General features: G+C 38.3%; 1 protein-coding gene across 7 annotated transcripts in view; it reads left to right on the top strand.

The window, feature by feature from the left end:
- col7a1l (collagen type VII alpha 1-like) overlaps window positions 1-20,834 on the top strand; it is a 94,809-nt gene that overhangs the window by 33,203 nt on the left and 40,772 nt on the right. For 6 of the 7 annotated variants that reach the window (XM_036148854.1, XM_036148853.1, XM_036148858.1 and 3 more), the window contains 39 exons: window positions 319-363; window positions 504-578; window positions 654-749; window positions 891-917; window positions 1,108-1,161; window positions 1,284-1,355; window positions 1,444-1,503; window positions 2,269-2,304; window positions 2,390-2,434; window positions 2,612-2,647; window positions 2,814-2,858; window positions 3,155-3,226; window positions 3,313-3,345; window positions 5,948-6,019; window positions 6,116-6,175; window positions 6,273-6,308; window positions 7,566-7,646; window positions 8,161-8,196; window positions 8,359-8,403; window positions 8,712-8,774; window positions 8,875-8,910; window positions 9,215-9,241; window positions 9,343-9,381; window positions 10,693-10,755; window positions 11,885-11,923; window positions 12,034-12,084; window positions 12,177-12,209; window positions 15,705-15,761; window positions 15,942-15,986; window positions 16,082-16,117; window positions 16,199-16,225; window positions 16,300-16,371; window positions 17,419-17,481; window positions 17,739-17,756; window positions 17,849-17,884; window positions 17,964-18,002; window positions 18,080-18,115; window positions 18,222-18,353; window positions 18,707-18,802. In XM_036148854.1, the coding sequence (XP_036004747.1) occupies window positions 319-363; window positions 504-578; window positions 654-749; window positions 891-917; window positions 1,108-1,161; window positions 1,284-1,355; window positions 1,444-1,503; window positions 2,269-2,304; window positions 2,390-2,434; window positions 2,612-2,647; window positions 2,814-2,858; window positions 3,155-3,226; window positions 3,313-3,345; window positions 5,948-6,019; window positions 6,116-6,175; window positions 6,273-6,308; window positions 7,566-7,646; window positions 8,161-8,196; window positions 8,359-8,403; window positions 8,712-8,774; window positions 8,875-8,910; window positions 9,215-9,241; window positions 9,343-9,381; window positions 10,693-10,755; window positions 11,885-11,923; window positions 12,034-12,084; window positions 12,177-12,209; window positions 15,705-15,761; window positions 15,942-15,986; window positions 16,082-16,117; window positions 16,199-16,225; window positions 16,300-16,371; window positions 17,419-17,481; window positions 17,739-17,756; window positions 17,849-17,884; window positions 17,964-18,002; window positions 18,080-18,115; window positions 18,222-18,353; window positions 18,707-18,802 (2,034 nt within the window). The remainder of the gene's footprint in view (window positions 1-318; window positions 364-503; window positions 579-653; window positions 750-890; window positions 918-1,107; window positions 1,162-1,283; window positions 1,356-1,443; window positions 1,504-2,268; window positions 2,305-2,389; window positions 2,435-2,611; window positions 2,648-2,813; window positions 2,859-3,154; window positions 3,227-3,312; window positions 3,346-5,947; window positions 6,020-6,115; window positions 6,176-6,272; window positions 6,309-7,565; window positions 7,647-8,160; window positions 8,197-8,358; window positions 8,404-8,711; window positions 8,775-8,874; window positions 8,911-9,214; window positions 9,242-9,342; window positions 9,382-10,692; window positions 10,756-11,884; window positions 11,924-12,033; window positions 12,085-12,176; window positions 12,210-15,704; window positions 15,762-15,941; window positions 15,987-16,081; window positions 16,118-16,198; window positions 16,226-16,299; window positions 16,372-17,418; window positions 17,482-17,738; window positions 17,757-17,848; window positions 17,885-17,963; window positions 18,003-18,079; window positions 18,116-18,221; window positions 18,354-18,706; window positions 18,803-20,834) is intronic. The other variant, XM_036148856.1, reaches the window with a different exon arrangement.

The raw sequence follows: 20,834 nt of genomic DNA on the forward strand, positions 1-20,834 counted from the left end.
AATCGAAAGGGAGCACTTCATTTTCTTTCCACTTCACAACTATGTGCTCAGGCTCTGTTACATAAAATCATCTGAAAATGTGTTGAAGTTTTCAAATGCAACGTGACACAGTGTGAGTAAATTAAAGGGGTATAAAAACAAAATCATTGGCCTTAGTGGGGAATATGGAGCAGATGGAGTGGCTTTAAAGAAGTTTTTAAATTTTAAAAAAGCTTAAACATTATAGTTTTATTTCAAGTATATAAATTATGTTTTTAATGTCAAATGTACAATTGAGTATTGTATTTCCTGATATTATTTAATCTCTGTCCAATGCAGGGTCCGCCTGGTGTCCCTGGTCTAAAAGGACAGAGGGGGGAGAGAGTAAGTCAGATCTGCAGGACGTTCTCCAGACTGCTTTTACAACAAATGTTCCTGTTGGATTGATAAAATAGGAGCTAATCAGAACATGTGAATGTTTACTGTTGTGCAGAAATCCATGCTTTACTTTTGTCACACCGCAGGGAGAGCCTGGCTACGTTATAGCTGGCACAGATTCCAATTTTGTACCCGGAAGAAAAGGAGAACCTGGATCCTCAGTAAGTTGCAAAGCACGGTTTTGTGCCTGGGTGATGGTTGAGCAGATCAAAGCTTAAACTACCGGAATCTTCCAGGGCCCGCAGGGATCACCTGGGGTGCCGGGGGCAAATGGATCCCCTGGCCTCCCGGGCCAGACAGGTCCTCAAGGACCACCAGGAATATCTGTGAAGGTGAAATATTCATTATTTGCATTTATTTTACCTTGGCCTGTCATCATGTTGCACAATATACAGAATCATTTAGGAAGAAATAAAGATATTTGGATGTATTCCTCAGTCCAGCTGATCTGCTTTTATTTTTATGCTTTGTAGGGAGATCCTGGAGAGCCGGGGGCCAAAGTAAGCGTGAAGCCTCGCTTTCTTTTCTTTTTTTTATGTTAAATGACTTGCTGGGAGTTTTGCTTTAACTTGACTTCAATACAATCCTTGCACTTAAGCCTATTTTTACAACCACGGAATTGCTTGTTTTGTTATATAATATGCTGGCTTTCTTTTTATACGTGATCACATTGTCATTAATTTTTGAAAGGGTTTACGGGGGAAGCAAGGCATGAAAGGAGACAAAGGAGAGCCGGGAAGAGATGTAAGCTCATAATTGTTAAAAGTTATAAATAGTGGAAAAAGGACATTGAACAGGGGGGGAAAAAAAGCAAATGACTTAAATGTTAATAAAAAAAATTCTATCACACATGCAAACCACTGCAGGGTATTGCAGGTCTTCCTGGTCCCATTGGAATAGATGGCATACCAGGATTACCAGGTCAGAAGGGAGAAAAGGTATTACTAACACTTGCAGTTTCTGCACTTACGAATAAATAAGTATTGGACTTGAAGATTTAACTTTTTGTGGATAAATCTTTTGCAGGGTACAGATGGAGTCGGCATACAAGGGGTTCAAGGAGAGAAAGGAGAGAAAGGAGAGAAGGTACATAAGTAGAGCTTCAGTGTCCCAGCATTGATTTTGGCACCATTTAAAAGTAAAAAAGGACAGAATCAAAAGAATATATTATATATAACATATTAGCTGTCTTGGTAAAGATATGCAAACAGCTTTAAAACCAAAGAGGACAATTTCTCTTAGCCACTCTTCATAAGGGGTAAGACAAGAGAGCATGGCATTTAAGCAAAGGCAGAGTTTCTGTTGTCCTTCCATGAACCGACTACAGGAAAATGCCTACTTTTGTTCACATCTAGAATCAGGGGAAATAAATACAATAAATAAATGAACAATAAATACAACTGGAACATGTTACAAACAAGGCTGGACTAAAGTTTATCCTTTCACCACACGCAGTGAAGAGCGTAACACACTTGGTAAAATGTACAGTGAACACTGTTGGAGAAGAGTGGCATCGTGGTTTCTTTTTTTTTATGTGTCCTGTCTGGCGATGTGGTAAAGAGAATTGTTATCTTGATGCCAAAAAGAGACCAACAGATTTTATTTTTTGTGGTTTCAAAACAGAAAAAAATAAAAAGAAAGCAGTGAAATAAAACCCAATACCAGCTTTTTTAAAAGCACTTTACATTATTAAAAAGCCCAATGTGCAATACAGAAAACACACAAAAGAAACCATTAAAATGACAAGACGAAAAAGGATGATATACAAAATATGTTAAAAATAAAAAGTGCTCTATTAAAGGATAAATCTTGTCAGGGCATTTTTCTGAAGGGATTTTGTTTATTTTACAGGGAAACATTGGCTTAACAGGAGCAGACGGACCGAAGGTACAAAACACTGATGTTCAGCATGCTGAATGTGACATTTTTAACGTAATTTTTAATGCAAACTAATATTTGTATGCAATTTAAGGGTGACCGTGGAGACCAGGGTATCCAAGGACTAGGTGGAACCCGGGTTTGTCGTTATTTTCTATGTTCAGCTGATTTCTTGCACCAACTTCTGCTTGTTTTACCCCGCAGAGCGCATTAATTAATTGTGCCTGCTTAGAATAAGTTATAATCAACCTTTTTAACTGAGGCTAAGACTCGGTGATGAAAAGACTCACTTTGTGTGACTCATTTTTACTCTCAGGGGAAAAAAGGATTGAAAGGAGAGAAAGGGGACAAGGTGAGTTCATCTCTTTCAGTCATTTATTCTCCCCTCATTAGACTGAAAACTCTCCCTTTAACTCTCGCTGAAATTAAATAATTTTTCCTTCAGGGATCCATAAGGCTTATCATACTGGGTGTGTATGTACGTGTACAATCATTAAATCCTTTACTATTTTTTTTAGGGAGAGCAAGGAGAAAAGGGACCAGATGGACCACAAGGACCTCAGGTTAGTGAATTTTATGGATAGGAGAAACATAGACGCCGCACAGGAAGAGAGTTTATCATAAATAGTCTGAGCCATCATGAGCCAAACTTTCAAATCTCAGTGGGTAAATTTGACAGATTTAGTCATATTTGTCAGTTATTCCTGATATAAAGCAGCCAACTTTAGAAAATATATCTCGTTATGGGGATCATTTAACATCTTTTAAAATAGACCACAGCACTGAATCATAATAGAAGGAGAAAAACAAGTTAAAAAAAAGAACATCCAGCATATTAACATGTTTATTTTACTTTGAGGGACTGACTGGGCCTATTGGGTTGAAAGGAGATGAAGGTCCAAGAGGAGTCCCTGGAGATCCTGCCAAGGGGGTAAGAAAACCCAACTATGCACTTAAACAGCACAAATAAAAACACTTGTCACTCACTTTTCTGTCTCCTTTTTACCCATCTGCCAGATAATTGGCCCTACTGGAAAAAAGGGTGCCAGGGTGAGTCGGTTTTTGTTTTAATCTTCAACAACACTTCATTCGTGGGTGAAGGGAGCTCAACTCAGAGCTGATTTGCACTAATTTTAAAACCTAATTTTTATCGTACTGCAACGTGTTTTGCAATCTAAAGCATAAAATTAAGATTTGCGGCCATGTTTTCAAAACTGCATGGAAATATATTATATAAAGTTATCATCACTAGTTTGTGATAAAAAAAAATGTCTTACTTAAAGAATATAACTGCTGGAATGTTGATGCATATCAGCAACTTTGGGAAAAAAAACAAAAACATTCAACATTAAAGGAATTTTGGTATTACTCCCCAAATAGTTTTTTTAACTGCTGAGTTTTTTCCTCTGCAGTATCTGGATTCCAAATGTATGTGGAAGATTTTTGCACTTTCACCATCAATTTAGCCTGTGGATAAGAAAAGCACCGCCGGTATTTTAACCAGTGTTCAGTAGCATGTGAGGACGCATTGGAAGGCAATACCTTTGAAGAATGCTACGCGTCGCACAGTCTTCCACTTTATGCTAATTTCTAACCCTCTCTGTGCTTATCTTGACACTTACGCTTTGAAGCAATGTTGCACACAAATTCTAAAGTCTGTGTGCTGTTCATAGATATCTAGGAGCTGATTGCAGCAAGGCACAGAAATCTGAATCTATGGGTTATCTTGTGGCTACGTGTTAAATTATATGCACACTTTTCCCTCCTGCTACTTCTGATTAAGCTCCTCCCCTCACCCTATGCTCAGTGTGATGATTGAGTTTATTTTGGACAGTGCATAACATTTGTCATTTGTAGCCTGAAAGCCTTACCACTTCCTGTGGTCTCTCCGTGGGTGGTCAGCGTGCAATTCGGAGGTGTGTGCGTCTTTCCCTAGGTGGAGGCTCTGGGGAAAAACGGGATCCTGTTGCTCACCAGTTTCAACTCTCATGTCAAACCAATCATGACACTGGATTTATTGTTGAGGATCCTGTGGCTTTTGTTCTAACCAGTTTTTTGTTTTTGTTTTTATTTTAAAGATAATTTTGGTCACACTCAAAACAGCAGCAAGAGGCGATTGCGTAGTGTTATGTGGCTTTCAGACTAAACACTGCAGGTACTAAGCTAATTGTGGGAGTCAGTGGTAAGCCGTTTGGGGATGGGGAGAAAACAGAACCAGGGGAACTCTACTCAATTTATTCAATCTTCATTGTTGCTGGGTTCTACGTGCAAAGTCGGCTTGCTACTAGCTATAATTATACATTTGTCTTGATCTGTACTGAGTAGCAGAACTAAACCTGCCACAGTGAGACAGAGAGGAAGAGGGGGAAAAAAGAGAGAGACCTGCTGATAAGAGCAGAGATGACCTGATTAAGAAGCTGTTTCTACATTGACCATCTGTTTAGTGCTGCATCCCCAGCAGTTTGATAGCTATCCTCTGTCTATTGGCCACACAACCATCCATGGTTGTGCAGTCACACTTTAACAGCTTTCAAGTTTGATCCTAACACCATGCATGCTTCACCAAGCTGTCCACGCAGTAGGGGGTCTTGGCTCCACTTGTACTTTGCTCAGTGCAACACCAAATGTTTTACACTGTACAAACGCATGGCTTTCTGAGCGCTGAGCTGCCACCGCTGCTTTCCGTGTGAAAGCCTCTTTACAACAAAGTACGTGAAGTTCTACCAGCCTGGTGCTGGTATAGCTGGCGAGAGGCTTAAGAATCTTTAAGGACCATGATGGGCAGCTCTGCCAAGGTTTTTGCATGCTCAAAGCTGTTGGGGAAACTCTCACGGCCCGCAATGCACGACTGGGAGTGCACTGTAGTCCTGTCGCAACCAAGGAGACCTTTTCAAATTTCTGCAGAAAACATTGACGTTCTAGCAGGTATTTATTGTCCCATTGTCTGACCCTGATGGATTAGACTGTAACGTAATTTCTCCCATGGGGGACAATAAAGGCAATTCAGTATGTAAAAACTAGTCTTGTTGTGCTTTAAATCACCGGCATATAGGCATTTATGTCTGCATAAGCTGTAAACAGAAACTGGGGAAACAAAGGCTTAGAAACATCTGTCTGTTTGTAATCCATCCATATAAAGTGTTGCACTTAGTTAATTGAGTTACTAACAGAAATTAACTTTTCAATTATATCCTAATTTGTTGAAAATATGTGAAAATGAGAGGAAAATTTTATATTGGTGAAATTTAAGCCGCTAAAACTACCCCCTGGTTGGAAGACCGTCGTTCTAACATTTGCACCAACCTTGCATTGTTTTGTTGGCCGTAATTATTTGTCTTAACTGGTTGAAGATGCATTCTCTCTGCTTTGGAGAAGTGTTGCTTTTGACGTGTTGTTGCATGAAAACATTGTTAATTAATTATTCAGGGCATTGTAGCGCACTCACTCAGCCCTCTGGGCCCACTTATCAAACACAATTAGGATTTCTCTCATTAACGTTTGCAGTTGGCTTCTGAATGCTTCGTTAAAGGGGACCTTTTTAATCTCAGTCCACAGGGTATCATTTAGATTGGGGGTGGGGGGGGGCGTTTGGCCGCACTCATGACTGCGTATATATCCACGTTCTCTAGGTGAATATTTTCCTCTCTTCCAGGGAGATATCGGCCCGGTTGGCCCCACGGGCCCTCAGGGAATCAAAGGGGATCGAGGAGATAAAGGAGAGAAGGTTAAAAGAGAGAAATGTTAGTTTTTGCCTACAACCAATCAGGTGGGAGCTGAGAAAATGTAACCGTAATGCTGCTGTTTGATTTTATACACGCAGGGAAGTCCTGGTTTTGGGATTCCAGGTCTGCCAGGCCCAAAGGGGGTAAATGGTGAGAGGGTGAGTCGGTAATTCAATGTCATTTTTTAATTATGAAGCAATTTAAAAAAAAAAAAAAAAAACGGTTAATTGAATTTAAATGTTTTGTTATTGAAAGGGAAATGTTGGTCTATCAGGAAAACCAGGACCAAAGGTCAGTGAAATTTAACTTCTTCAGATGGTATAAAAGTCAAGTGTTTGTGTTGTGCAGAATAAGTTGTCTCTAAACCCACATTTTTATTGTTATAGATGTATTCCTTTAACTTTATGTATCTGGAAATAACTTTTACCACTAGACCTCGGATATCCTGTTTATTATATTGTCTGGTTTCATCTATTTTTTTAACAGGTCTGTTTTAAAAGCAGCATCTTGTTTCCACGTTACTTTTGCAGAAAAGTTTTGATTGAAAAATAGGAAGGAAATGAGAAAAATTTAATAATTCGAGGTGAACAAATGCTAGCATAATTTTATGAAAGTGGTTTTACTTTAGTAGAGCCAAAAAGAAAACAGAAATCAGTAATAACCTTTTGATCATTTGACTTGTCAAAAACAAGACTGTTTTTATAAGCAAGACTGCTACCTTTCTGAAACCTTAATAATGCTGACACCTTCATTAGCCTTTGCATAATAAAAATTTAAGTAAAACAAAATGTTCTATTTTTAAGAACTGTAGCTATTTTTGTGAAGAACTCCAACAGATTGTGACAAATCCCCTCATTTTAGTTATTTTAACAACATGGAAACACTAATTTACTGAGTTTTACATGTTTAAGCAAAAGCTAATGCCAGACTTACTATAGAGGTATTATTATTAATATTATAGATATCGCTGCACAGATAGGAAAGCATCATGTACCACATATATGTCAGTGTCAGAAACAGGCACCCATTTAGTCTTAGTAAAGAAAACAGCAAACAAAAAAACACATGTTGTCCACTTATGTGTGATTCTCTCTACTTTCAAGCATCATTTGCTTTATGAAACGGTCGCTGTTATAACAGATGGCGACTCATTGCTGGACTTGGAGGTTTTCTCTGCAGGGTTTTGTCAGTATTTTTCTACTTGGGCTTCCTTGAACAACTTCATTCCCTGTCACAGCAGGCAGCAGATTTAAGCAAGAATGCTCTAAAACTACAGCGAACCGTTTACCTGTCACCACAGGCAGACAAAGTTAGTCTCAACCGGGTGTGCACGGTCAGGGATTTAGATAAAATATCATCCCTTTGTGTTGAAGACCAGAACAAGATCGAAACAAACAACATGAATGCGGTTTTTACAGACATTTCTCTTCCTGCATTAATGCCATTTTGTGGTTAAAACACATTTTAATTTCTTTGAAGCCCTGACAATGCTGTCGGTTTTTACTGAGATTGTTAACAAGATTTGTTGTTATTTTGTTATTATTTCAGGGCAAAGATGGGGCTAAAGGGGAAAGGGGGAGTGTTGGCTTACCTGGAAATAATGGAGATCCAGGATTAAGAGGTAAAGATGTAAGTAAGTCCTGTGTTGCTGTTAAACAGCAATTGAAATTAGTTATTGGTACGATGCAGTGGAGTTCTGATTCCTTATTATTGCACAGTTTTAATAATTCAACCCAAACACAGGAAACTGTTGAGCGACCAGAGTAGAGTCACTAATTGAACTTTTTGTGTTATGTTGCAACTACAAGCTTCAATGGATTTTCAAGGTTTGATTTTCAGAAAGCAGTTGGTTGCACTCATTTTTATCAGGCAACGTCACGTTAAAGGGGGGCACCACACTTTTCAGATTTTTATATGTTTCCCCTTTCCTTCCACTGGACAGCTACTTTTTGTTTTGGTTCGTCAGGTTAAATCCCACAATGTAAAACGGTATGAATACTTTCTCAGTGCACTGAGTTTCAAGTCAACTGTGCGTTAAAACATAAAAACCTTTCAGCTTGTTCCTTAATTTCACTTCCAGTCTGCACAAACAGCCAAGTGTCCACATAGCAAATGCAATAATCCTTCTCACCCATCCATACAGGGAGCACCTGGAGCCAAGGGAGAACCAGGGATGAAGGTACAACCAGTCTTCCTACATAAGCCAATTTTTATTTCAGTGAAAATTTGACATCAAATCCTGCTTCTGAGGATATTGTCTTTTCTATATTAACAAGATGTATTCAAATAATTTCCAAAAAAGATATTGCTGTAAAATATTTCTTTATTGTGTATCTTGCAGGGTGAACCAGGGTTAACTGGAGAGCCGGGTGAAAGAGGAATAAGGGTATATATCAATATTTTTACCTTCTAAAAGTTAAAATAAAAAGATTAATGGTTCAAATTTTAATGAGAAAAAGTATAAACTGATTTAAAAATGCCATCAGCTGCCATAATCCTGATGGCAATTTAGGACAATTGGTTTTAAACAGTTCTTCGATTCACTTGAAGCAACAACAAAATATTTGGAACCCGGTATTCAGTTTGCATGGACTCCTGAGAGCCCTAATTTCATATATCTCAACCTATTTACATAATTCAGTTTTTCATTCTTTATAACATGAGTTGATACTTTGTCCTTTTGTTGTTGATCAGGGTCCTCTGGGACTACCAGGGCGACCAGGTGACCCTGGAGAGAAAGGCGAACCTGGTCTTTCTGTAAGTTGTCGTACATGACGGTCGCCACATTTTTGCTGCTCTCCTGGATACATTGTGACAATGTTAGCTATTCATTCACAAAACTCTTGTTTTTTTAAAGGGTACTGATGGAAAGAAAGGTGATAAAGGAGAGACGGTACGTTGCGTGCGCGCTCCCACCCCACTCCTATTGTTGATTATTGTCTCTCCTTCTGGCTGCTTTCTGATCATTCTTCTGTGGCAGTCACCCTTTAAGTGCCGCACAACCTCTTATCCTCATGTGAAGAGATGATTCCTGTTTCGATATGATACTAATTAACTTGGCTTTTTGTGTGTTTCACCCTTGAGAGCACAGCGTAATTTTCCCTCGTGTCGGAAAACAATATGATTCGTGTGACATCTTAGATTTTAACTGTTGCTTTGTCCCTGTTCTCTTGGATCTCTCTGGTATTGGAACAAAGGGGAAACCTGGACCTCCGGGAACACAAGTAAACACGTCGTCTTACACTTTTCATCACTTTTGACGACATTTGCTTTAAGTAACTTCATGTTCTTTGGAATAAATGGGGTTTGTTCTGTTGATCGACAGATTATTGCAGACAACAACATACTCACCAGTGTCATTAAGGTACGTGTCAAAAAAATAGCTAAGAGCATCCCGTCATGACGAACGGTGCGTTCCTTTTGCCTCGGGTCGATACTAACCAGTCTCCACCATTTTGCGTTCCAGTTTCCCTCTTGTCGAATAGTAGGAAAAAACATGGACACTCGCAAAAAACAACATTGTTAGATGTATAAATACAGCAAACCCAAGTCACAGAATGGGTTTTAAAGTCACATTGTATTGCTAAAACTTAGTCTTTTCTTAAAGCCGTGCTAAAGTGTTCAACTGAACATGAAACAAACAGTAGGTGGTGATCCTTCACTGCTGGTGTAGCCACTATGGCTACTGTTGTTAAAATAATAACAATGACAATAACGTTGTTCTAGGTGGTATTTTGTTCAAATTTTCAGAGCTGAAATATCCTGTCTGATGAACACTTAAAGGTAGCACCTGTACAACTGACTAAATGTTACGTAGAGCACTGTTAAAAACAGTCAAAGTATCAGGTTTTACTCAATATTGCTGCCAGTGGCGGCCATCATTAATCCTGCAGTCAGGTACCGTCCTGTTACATTGACTTTACGACTCGTAATACCGACTTTAGGTGCCGTTTCAGTTAAAATGTCCGACTCGGAGGTCAAGAATTATGACTACCTAGGACAAATTGGACACACTAGGAAATCATTTTCATTAAAGTTGCAGTGGATAACTTTGGTAAAAAAAAAAAAGAAATGTTTACATATTTGTTAAAACTGACACTATGTCCTGACAGTAAAATATGAGATACATATTCTGTGAAAAAGATCAAGCTTTTCTAGCTCCTCCTAGTGGTCCTACTGCCATTTGCAGAAATCCACCGCTCCCGGTCAGAAACAGCCAATCAGAGCCAGGAGGAGTGTCTTAGCAGTGTCCATAACGCTCGTCTAGGCACTACTCACGCCCTTGCCTCGCAGAACAGGTACCATCGTTTAAGCTTGTGTTCCAGCTGTGCTGCTGGTGGAGAAACAACTTAACGTTACAGGAAAACTGCCAATGTCTCAAGTGGCACCTGCTCAGAAAACAAAAACAGGCAAAGAGAAGAGGACTGGTGGCGAAAAGCAAGCTAGAAGGCAAGAATTAGGCAGAGCCTGAAATAAAACGAGGGTAAACATCAGAGCAGCACGGCGGGCTCTGCTTTGTGGGAGGACTTGTGGAGGGGGAGACCTGTAGCGCAGCGGAAGGGACCTCTAAGATGTGCCGGTTTACAATTTTCAGGCTAAATCCACAGTTTTCTCGGAACTCCCTACTGCCACTTTAAGTGACTACTTCTTTTTTCTCCTGTCTTCATTTAAACAGGGTGACTCTGGAGAACCGGGTCAGCCTGGGTTGAGAGGAGAACCAGGTCTACCTGGGCCAAGGGTAAATATTGTTTTCCTTAATAGGTCTTCAGTAGGTAAATGATATCTTCAAACTCAGCATTTAGTTACCTTAACCTGAGGAATAGCAAAGTGAAACTCATAATACTGAATTTATGGTGTCACACGAAACACAAGATTTAAAATGTGTGATTCATCTCTAAAATAATGTTGAGCACTTTAATGCATCTGTAAATGGCAACTCTGATGCTAGGCCATCTAACAGCAGGACAAATGTGTTTCCAAACATAAGCTATTACCCATGATATGATATGATATGATATGAATACAAATGCAAGTCCCTCAGACCATACAGATGCCAAACAATGCCAGCACCACTACTAATGTTCAGTGATCAGTATCCTGTAGAGCTTTCCTATAAATACATGCCACGTTTTGTTTTTATGTTTAACTGCAATACAATGTGAGCGAAGACTGTTAATCATCAATATTTATAATATTATGAGTCATACAACGATTGCTTCAAATGAATCCTGACTGAGATTAGAAGAAAGCTAATCTGCAAAGATCAAAGTAGAGAATATTTGCTTACAAAAACTCGGATGGAGGCAAATAATACATCAGCCCAAGAACACATGCAGTGTTTTGTTACAGAATATAAGTATTTTTTTTTTTTTTAGGTTTATAAAAAAAATTACTTACAACATGAAAGGGAACCTCAATAAATAATTAGTATTTAGCTTTTTTCAACAGATGAATAAAATTGTTATGACCAAATTATTCACCGTTTGAAGGCAGTAATAATAAAATATGTTAGCAGCCAAACTGTAGCTTTCTTTGTTCTCACCACTCCTCGATCCAGAGCTGTTTTCCTTAACAAACACGTCATCTGTCTAGTAATCCAACAAGTTAAGGAACTCTTGTGTGGCTATTTACCTTTTTGACAACGCTGCCATGCACACTCGGGAATTTTGGCTTTTAGACAACGCTTCTGGTTATTGTTTTGACTCAAACACGCAACATTCAGAAGCAAAGAAAACATTTTTAAAACTGATTTATTTCAAACCATTTTAATTTAAGCACAGTGATGTTAACAGATTTGGCTGCACAAGAATTTACTTCCAACAATAATCTAAGAGCTTTCTTGATTATATTTAATACATTTATTCCAGGGTCCAGAAGGGAAACCTGGATTACCGGGACAATCACAGGTGTGCTGAAATAAGATTCCATGTCGTCATCTGTTATATTGTTTTTCTGTGTGTTGGACATAATACTGGATAAAAAATGTGTTCTAATATTAAACCCTTTTACCTTTCAGGGTTCTGGAAAAGATGGACTCGACGGCGTTCCAGGAAAACCGGGAATAAAGGTTCAACCGTTGATAAATACAATCAAGAGGTTTTTGTCGTTTCTGTTGTTATTTCACTGAATAAAATACAGGATGTTTCATCATCACTGTAGGGTGACAAAGGGCACAAAGGAGAACCTGGTCCAGTAAGTATATATATTTTTTTATTTTTAATAACAAAGTTTACAATAAAAGATTCCCTCAGCTTTTAAAGCAGTAGAAATCCGTTTTTAGATGGATATTCACAACTGATATGTGAGAATAAACGTTTCTAAATGTCACATAATGGGGATAGATGCCTACTTTGTAAAATGTTTTATGAGATCTCTGCATGTATGCATCTATAGACTCCAACACTACAGGAGGATGTAGCGCTGCAGGCCCAAGAGGCTTCATTCAGCACAATCAAACCGGCTGCAACAACACTAGCCCTACTATAAGCTATATGAACTAAAATCTTAATCTATTTTTAATGGACAGGGCTTTTTTTAAGTGATTTAACCTAATTGAATATCTAAATTGTGTAATTAGCCATCAATTTTCTGTTACTTATTCAGGTCCAGACTGTGATAATGAGATTAATTATATCATTAGAAACTGTTCTTATAAGATGCTGCAAAGCAGTGGAAAGAGGTGATCTAATGATACATAATCGTCCTTCATAATATTCCCATTAAATTTCTATAATACTGTAATGTTCTGGTGTGTATGACCATGAAATGGGAATTAAACTGCATTATAGTAGGTGTTGTATTGTCTTAAAATGTAGTAAATCAGACTCAGCGGACCCCACAAAAGTTGTGTTTGAAGGGACACTGAAGCTTTTTGTGCAGTTCAGACCAGATAGTTGGAGAAAGCTCAAGCTCAAGAGGAAACATTTTTCTCTCTTAAACATTAAGAGTAAACTTAGGACAGTTAGGATTACCAAAATGACTTTGATTTCCTGAATGTCAGAATAGAATTACTTTTTTCCCATTCAGAAGTTTACATACACTTAGATTACTGTCTTGAAACTATTTGTGCCTATAAGCAAAAGTTTAGATGTTCTCATGGCTTTCAGGAGCTTCTGATTGGCTAACCCCCCAACATTCGAGTTCACTGTAGGCACAGTTTTGGATACGTTTTAAGTCAATACGTCAAACTAGGGCTGAACGATATAGGAAAAAAAAGCGGGTAAGAGAGTATCGATAGCCCTGTTGAGATACTCCCTTTGTTCGGTAATCTACACACATACATTACATCTCAGCGGATCTACAAGGTCCCCTCAGAGAACGGGGGATGGAAGTCATTCCCCCAATATTACTCCACAGAGCAGTTTTGGGAGGTGGTGACAAGTCTGTGACAGGTATGGGCTGTAGGGGGTAATACAGGACTGCAGAACGGTTGTGATGTAGTACAATGCCAAAGACGGAAACATCTTTTCAGTTCTCGACTGCGCACAGAAAGGAGAATGGATCCTGCAGTTTCCGCCGTTTAGTCTGAGAAATATGTCGGCATTAGATGCAAGTAAAATGTTGAGAAGACTGAGCGACAATTTTACTTTTATTTAAAGCACTAAATGTATTTAGACAGCGTGGCCTTTCCCCAAGGGAAAATCCTGTGCTGGTGAAGCCACATCCCTCTGACATTATTGTAGTCTGTATCAAAAAGGACTGAAAGCCACTCTGATAGGAATAATTCAAAATTAACTTTAAAAACCCGTAATTTAAAACCGAGGGTTTTGGTCAAAATGACCAATGCTACATTTGACAATAAGGGATAAACTTGCAAGCATAAGAGCACGATCAGACAACAAGACATCGGGCTGGAAGCTGAAGCTTGAACACAAGCTGACATGAAATATGGATTTGAACTCAAGAAGTGCAGAGAGGAAAGTAGCAGCCTCATGTTGAGGGTGATGGCATTCATTAAAGAAAAGACAACAAAAGCCAAGGAACTGGCATGAAAAAACATAGGAAATGAACACAAAGGAATGAACTGAGGTTGGAACATCACTGGTAACAATCAAAAACCAAAACACAAAACCAAGCGAGAACCAAAAACACAAATTCCCATAGTTGATGACACAAATGTCTCTACCAACCAGATGTCCCTTAAGTACAACAATGCAAAGTCTTTGGAGACACAACCATAAAAGCCTGATCTCTGTGTTGTAAAGGGGGAGCTTGCAAATCTGCCCCGGTTAGACCGCTTCTATCAGAAGCACGATCAATAATTTCATCAAACTGTTCAAAGAAATATCTTTGACCTAAGTCATGCAGTTTAAAAGGCAATAATACCTGGGTAAACTTTCAAATTGAATTGAATACCTTTGAAAGATCTTTTTGGCATTTTGCAAATGCAAAAACAGTGTAGTCTGATTTAAATGGACATTTCTCAAATGACGTCAAATTGGTAAATGTAGAACAGTCCAGTGTGCATGCGCCATGGCCATATTAGAGTTGTACAAACATATAGCGGTGAAGCTTGAATCATTCACTTTTCAGTCAAATAGTGAACAGATCTGTCCTGAATATTACCTCAATAAACACATTATGGCAACAACAAAACACTGCTGCGCTGGCATCTGCTGGTGTAACACCGTTTTCTGCGACCCATCATGTTCTGCGACTCCAGGGGGCGCTGTTTCGTTTGCTCCACCAGAACATAGTGCCCCCCCAAGTGCACACACTCCATATGCAATGTTTATGTAAACATTTTAACGTGCATGAGCACCATTCTCTCTGCCTAAGCTGCACTTTAAAACCCCTTGAACGGTACTATTAGTCATGTGACGGCTTGGTTTTAAAAGCCCAATTATGTAATATATGACAGTTAATTAAGATAAGCTTTAGCGTGTAGATTTTAATTAGATCAATTGGATCATTATAAGCAACTTAACCAGCACCACACATTTCTGCAGTTATTCCTTTCTTAATGAAACTTGGTATTGTACTCTAGTTGCAATTTTAAGCTATTTTAGGGGTTCTCAGCAGCCCTCAATTTTTAAGTGATGCTTCAAAAAAATTATCCATGGTGATTTTTTTTTTTAGCATAATACAAAATCCAAAGATTCAACTAAGATTATTTTAGAAAACAAATATATGGTGCCTAGGAGGAAATAAAATAAAGCAGTTAAATGCCACTTATATTTTAAAGGTAACCATTATTTCTGTGTGCACGCCGTCAACAGGTGCTGTGCTGATTAGCAAAGCATCAACACTCACAAACAATATTATATTGTTAAATTTTCCTAGACACAACAATATAATTCTTATTTTACCCAATCACACTTTTGGAGACAGTTGAGTGAAAATTTACTCCTAACCATTATTGGTCTATGTGGATGGCTGGTCAGAGATGATCCCCAATCTTTTCTGGAAAATATTAACCTATTAGAATGCAACAAACATGGCAGCCCATTTCTTCTGACCAAGAGCTATTGCTTTCTGTCAAAAAAATAAATGTATTAAAATTTTGTCTGCTAGCAAACATGAAAAGCTTGTTCGGTGAAATGATCTGAGATACCAGAGATGTTCAAAATATCTAAAGTTGTCAAAGGCAGGAATCTTTTCAGGAGCTCTCAGAATCTAAATGTGTATTTCATTGCTTTCTTTAAAATGCACCAAGTTTAAATAAGTCATGTGTTTGTCAATGAACAGAGAGGAGAAAAGGGAGACCAAGGGATTGCTGGAATGCCTGGACTACCAGGAACTCCGGTGAGTATCACTTTAAACACCTCCGGAAGAAGCTTTATGATCAAATTAGGTTTAGAAACTGTTTATTTATATCGATTCAGTTAGCTGCTAATGTAATCTCAAGACACTTCGCAGAAAAGGCAAATGGGTCCAATTCAATCCAAATTTGTAATTCTAATTTTGAACCTGGTGTTGTTTCAGGGGAGACCGGGCACTGATGGAAAGAGAGGCCCGCCTGGGAAAGACGTGAGAAGTGCAAGCTGCATTTATATCATGCTTGGTCTGTATTTTGTTTCATATAAACTTTAATAAAAAAAATTAATATTTTCTATTTTTAACAGGGAGAAAAGGGACTCAAAGGAGAGGATGGAGAAAAGGTCTTTATTAAATAAATATTTCACAGTGACTAAGAATTCTGAAGCAATTTTTAAAAGGTGTTTTCCACCTCTTAATTTAAGGGAGACAAAGGAGATCCCGGGTTCAATGTAAGTCTTAAAGGTTATAAACAGTGTTTTATCACTCTTTAAGCTGATGCTCACTCTGTTTTCTTTCTTTAAAGGGGAAAGATGGAAGCAAAGGGGAGCCAGGGCCTCCAGGTTTGCCTGGTAGGCAGGTGCTTGTCACCCCCGAGGTAGGAATAAACCCATGCTTTTATTGTGACATCTTAATCAGTAAGCAGATATCTGATATTGGAGGCCTTTCAATATGTGTAACACAGATAGTCTGAAACGGTCCAGTGATGGTCCCTAGCTCCTGTTCCCTGACCTTTCATGAGGTCTAAACTAAATTGTAGCAGTCTTATATATTTTTTGTGCTCTCCAAAACCATTCAAAATGCATCTTTTGAATTCATAATTGCTTCAGTTTTATTCCCGCTTTTATTGTTTAGTCCCTTGTGTTGAATTCTCATTTGAAATTGTACAATTTGATAAAAGATTTATTTTTTATTTTTTTATGTAAATCTACCAATTTCTCAATATTGAATGGTTCAAAACCAGAAAAAAATTTCTTTTAAAATCACTATAACTTTATAATTGAGTCATATGTACAGTGGGCTCTGACCCTGATAATGGTATTGAAATATCTTGATACATACCTTTATGGAAACCTTTAAAAAAATGGTTTCACTGTGACACAGGTCGAGCATTTTATATACAAATTGCTTTGAAAAACCAAATGATCAGAGTAAGTTATGCTGCAATTTTTGATACAGGATCCAACAATACTCTCCAGAAAACAGAAAATGTATCAAATTGATGAAAGCTTTCATTTAAAAAAAAAATTAAACATGTTCATAAAATGTATATAGAAAATATAATACTTTAAAAAAGCTTGTTTTAAGTCCAGTAGACAAAGGTAAAACACAAAACTAAAAAGGTATTGACAACTGGTTGGGAATTGCTAATGTTGCCGTCTTCTGTGCTTTCACAAAATAATGTAAATTTAACCCGTAAAATTAGTTTTTAAATCAAAAATAACTGAATAAAATTTTCTTTTAAATAGATATTTCTAGGTTTAACATTTATTAGTTATGGCTTTGTGTTTTCAGGTCATATTTTCAAATCCCTGTATCATTTAACCTTTTTATTCATAAAGACAAAAAAAAAAAGCATCAAGCACAGACCTAAACATTATTTTGCTACTGATTTAGTGATTTATGTGGTCCTATCTTTGTTCAGGGCGCCACAGTTGATGAAATCCGGCAGGCCTTTCCAATCCCGATGGGTCCACCAGGAGCTACTGTGAGTTTACTATTCCTCCGTGCACGTTTCTGCATACGCCACGAGTAGCTCATAAATAACGGCATGCCGTTTCTGCTGGCGCTTGGCATAATTCAGACATCGCCTGCATTGAATCTAAATCCTTGATGAGCGATAGCCGCATTGTAGTTTACTTCTGGCTGCAACTGGCTGGCGAAAGAGAATGCTTTACAAGTGTGATGTCATGCATATTAGATGCATGCTCAAAATGTCTCGCTCCTCTTTTTCTCTGCGTGTAGGGTGCGCCGGGTATGAAGGTAAGATCGTAACACGGATCACATTGAAGATGGGTTCTCAAACAAACTGCAGGAATGCCGTATGCGCTTGACGCTTTGTTTGTGTTTTTCAGGGTGATAAAGGAGAACAAGGCCTGAAAGGGGATAAGGTAGATGCAGTATATGTCAAAAACATGGAAATGAAAATTGCCTTATTTTTGCTGTGTATTAACATCAATGTGTGCGCAGGGTGATGCTGGAGCTCCTGGAAAGTCTCTGGAGATGAAGGTCAAACACATGGCTTTCAGATTCCTCCTCACGCTTTATACCATTGAATCTCTGAACATGTTTTGTCTCTATTTTAGGACATCGAAAGAATGTTTGAAAACTATGGAATAAGGGTAAGCTTAGAACATGACCATGCATACGTTAGCTCTATGAAAAGTGTAATGTTGTAATAGCAGAGCTGCACCAGCTATTGTAAATCGTGCCTTTTTTATTTCACAGCTACCTCTGTTGAAGACTTTGATTGACAGACTGCTGCAGGAGGGTATAGAGGAGCTGCTTCATGTGCTCAGCACCTCCAAGAAAAAAGAAAAAACAGACACTCAAACCTCCAATGTCATCGCTGAGTACACCGTACGTAGTCTGGGTGTTTCTCTTCCTTTGCTTATTCCCCCAGAGGCCCCAAACAGCCATGGCAGGCAGAATAAGAAATGCAATATAAAAGGGGAAAAAAAGAAAAAAAAGAAAGGAAAAAAAGAAGAAAAGAAAGAAAAAAAGAAAAGAAATGCAATATAAACAATAAAACATTTTGTCTAAACTATGTTAAGGTGGTAAAGAAAATGAGATGCAAACAGACCATCCTTCCTGTGACTCTTCAGTTTTATAGTCTTTTGCTCTCTTTACATTTCATGCTAAAGAATTATGTTTTACTAATCAGATCACTCAACAACTTGGTGAACAAAAAGATCGTTACGGTTGTGTTTCAGAGTTCTTTGAAATTCGACCTCACCAGCCAGCCTCTGTCAGAATTGGACGTTGAGGACAGAGATTTTGAGGGCCCACTTCGTGATTCTTTGTCGGCTGTAAGTAATCTTTTAAGCAACAATTAAGCAATGACAGTTTGTTGATTTCCTTTATAAAAGAAGTAAAAAAAAACTTGCTGCTCTTTTTAGAAATGAATGCCGACTGATTAAGGTCATGCGCATGATATTCTTTGTGGATTTGAACCCTTCCTTTCCCAGGGTAGAAAGATGGAAACAAACAATTTCAGTGATTTATCAAAACAAGAACCAGATCCAAACTTAAATAGAAAGAGGTTTAAACAAATAAATACACTTCCACTAAGATTTGGTTAATTGACCCATGGTATGTTGCACATTGACCACAAGCGTTTTGTTGCCGTGAACAAGGTTCTGAAATAATTCTGCTTGGATATTTGATCACTCTTCTTGGCAGAATTTGTGGCATTCATTTATTTCTTTACTTATTTTAACCACAGACCCGGCTTTTAAGAATAGTTGGTGAATTTATTGGTAAGGTTGAGGCTTGGGAATTTCTGTTCTTGAAGCTCAATAATGGCTTTATCCATTCCCAAGTGTGGGGATTGGTACCATGTCTCAGCCATTTAACCAATTGTGTTAAATGTAATGATCCAGGACATAAGCGCCTAAACAATGGAGTAGGTAGAGCAATAACTCTCCCATTTTTAAAGGTAGGGGGAGCAAACTTTTGTTTCTTTCATCTCCTGCAGTTTGAAAAATTGTAGATTTGCAGTTCCCAAACTTCTAAACTTTTTTTTTAAACTCACAGACTAAAAATAGATAGAAATAGATATAATTGCCAAATGCTTCTCCTATAGCCACCTTCCTTCTCTGAGTTGGTTCAGTTGAGCTCTTCCCATGCTCTGCTGTCTGATGTGGATATAAAAGTCTATTCGGCTCAACGTGATCTTTCCAGACAAACAGCCAGATGGAGGAAAAGTAAATGAATTGGAATCAAATGGTAAAACAGTGCTACATCTCTCTAATTGTAAATATGGTCAAATACAGCAGGAATTCTTGCGTTGTTAGTTGGATGTTCTTCAATTGGAGTAAAATACACAACAAACTCAGAATGTCCCCCAAAGGTGGGAATAACTATTACTGTTACTTCAAGGCTGGACTATTGTAATTATTTGCTATCAGGAAGTCCACAAAATGCAGTTCAAAGTCTTCAGCTGATCCAAAAAGTGCTGCAGCAAGAGTTCTGATGAAAATCAACAAGAGGAATTATATTTCTCCAGTTTTAGCTTCCCTTCATTGACTTCCTGTTAAATCAAGAATAGAATTTAACATTCTTCTTCTCACGTATAAAGCCTTTAATAATCAAGCTCCATCATATATCAGAGATCTGATTACCCCGTATCTTCCTAACAGAGCACTTCGCTCTTAAGGAGGAAACACACTGGACTCAACGCGGTGCGTAAGCGCAGCAAAGCAGCATATGTGTGTCCTATACTTAGGTTAGCTTTTGATTTTAATCAGTCAATAAATGTACACTAGAAGCATAATACACACGTACAAAGCACATATTTGCACTATGCAACACCTAAATTAGAATAAAGTTCTATTTTCAGATGCGTATACACTCCTGTTTATCAGGGAATAAATGTGAAAACAACATCCTGTGTCAAAGTTCACTGCTGAAAGTATCCCAAAAGTCGAGTCTGTTTGCCACGAGGTGGTAGAAGTCACCTTGTTGACGCTGCTGATAGATGGGATGCACTCACTTTTGCTGAGCTCTCTGCATTTCCTCTCGCAACACTTCATCAACTAGAGGAAGGAAGGCCAAGGCGCGACTTCTCACTGAGCCTGGTTCTGCTGGAGGTTTTTTTTCCTGTTAAAGGGGAGTTTTCCTCTCCACTGTCACTTTATGCATGCTCAGTATGAGGGATTGCTGCAAAGCCACGGACAATGCAGACGACTGTCCACTGTGGCTCTACGCTCTTTCAGGAGGAGTGAATGCTGCTTGTCAAGACTTGATGCAATTTACTGGGTTCCCTTAGATATGAAACTTCTTGACCAATCTGTATGATTTGATTGAATTTGACTTTGTAAAGTGCCTTGAGATGACATG

This window comes from Fundulus heteroclitus, chromosome 17 (genome assembly GCF_011125445.2).
Source record: "Fundulus heteroclitus isolate FHET01 chromosome 17, MU-UCD_Fhet_4.1, whole genome shotgun sequence".
NCBI classification, from domain to species: domain Eukaryota; kingdom Metazoa; phylum Chordata; class Actinopteri; order Cyprinodontiformes; family Fundulidae; genus Fundulus; species Fundulus heteroclitus.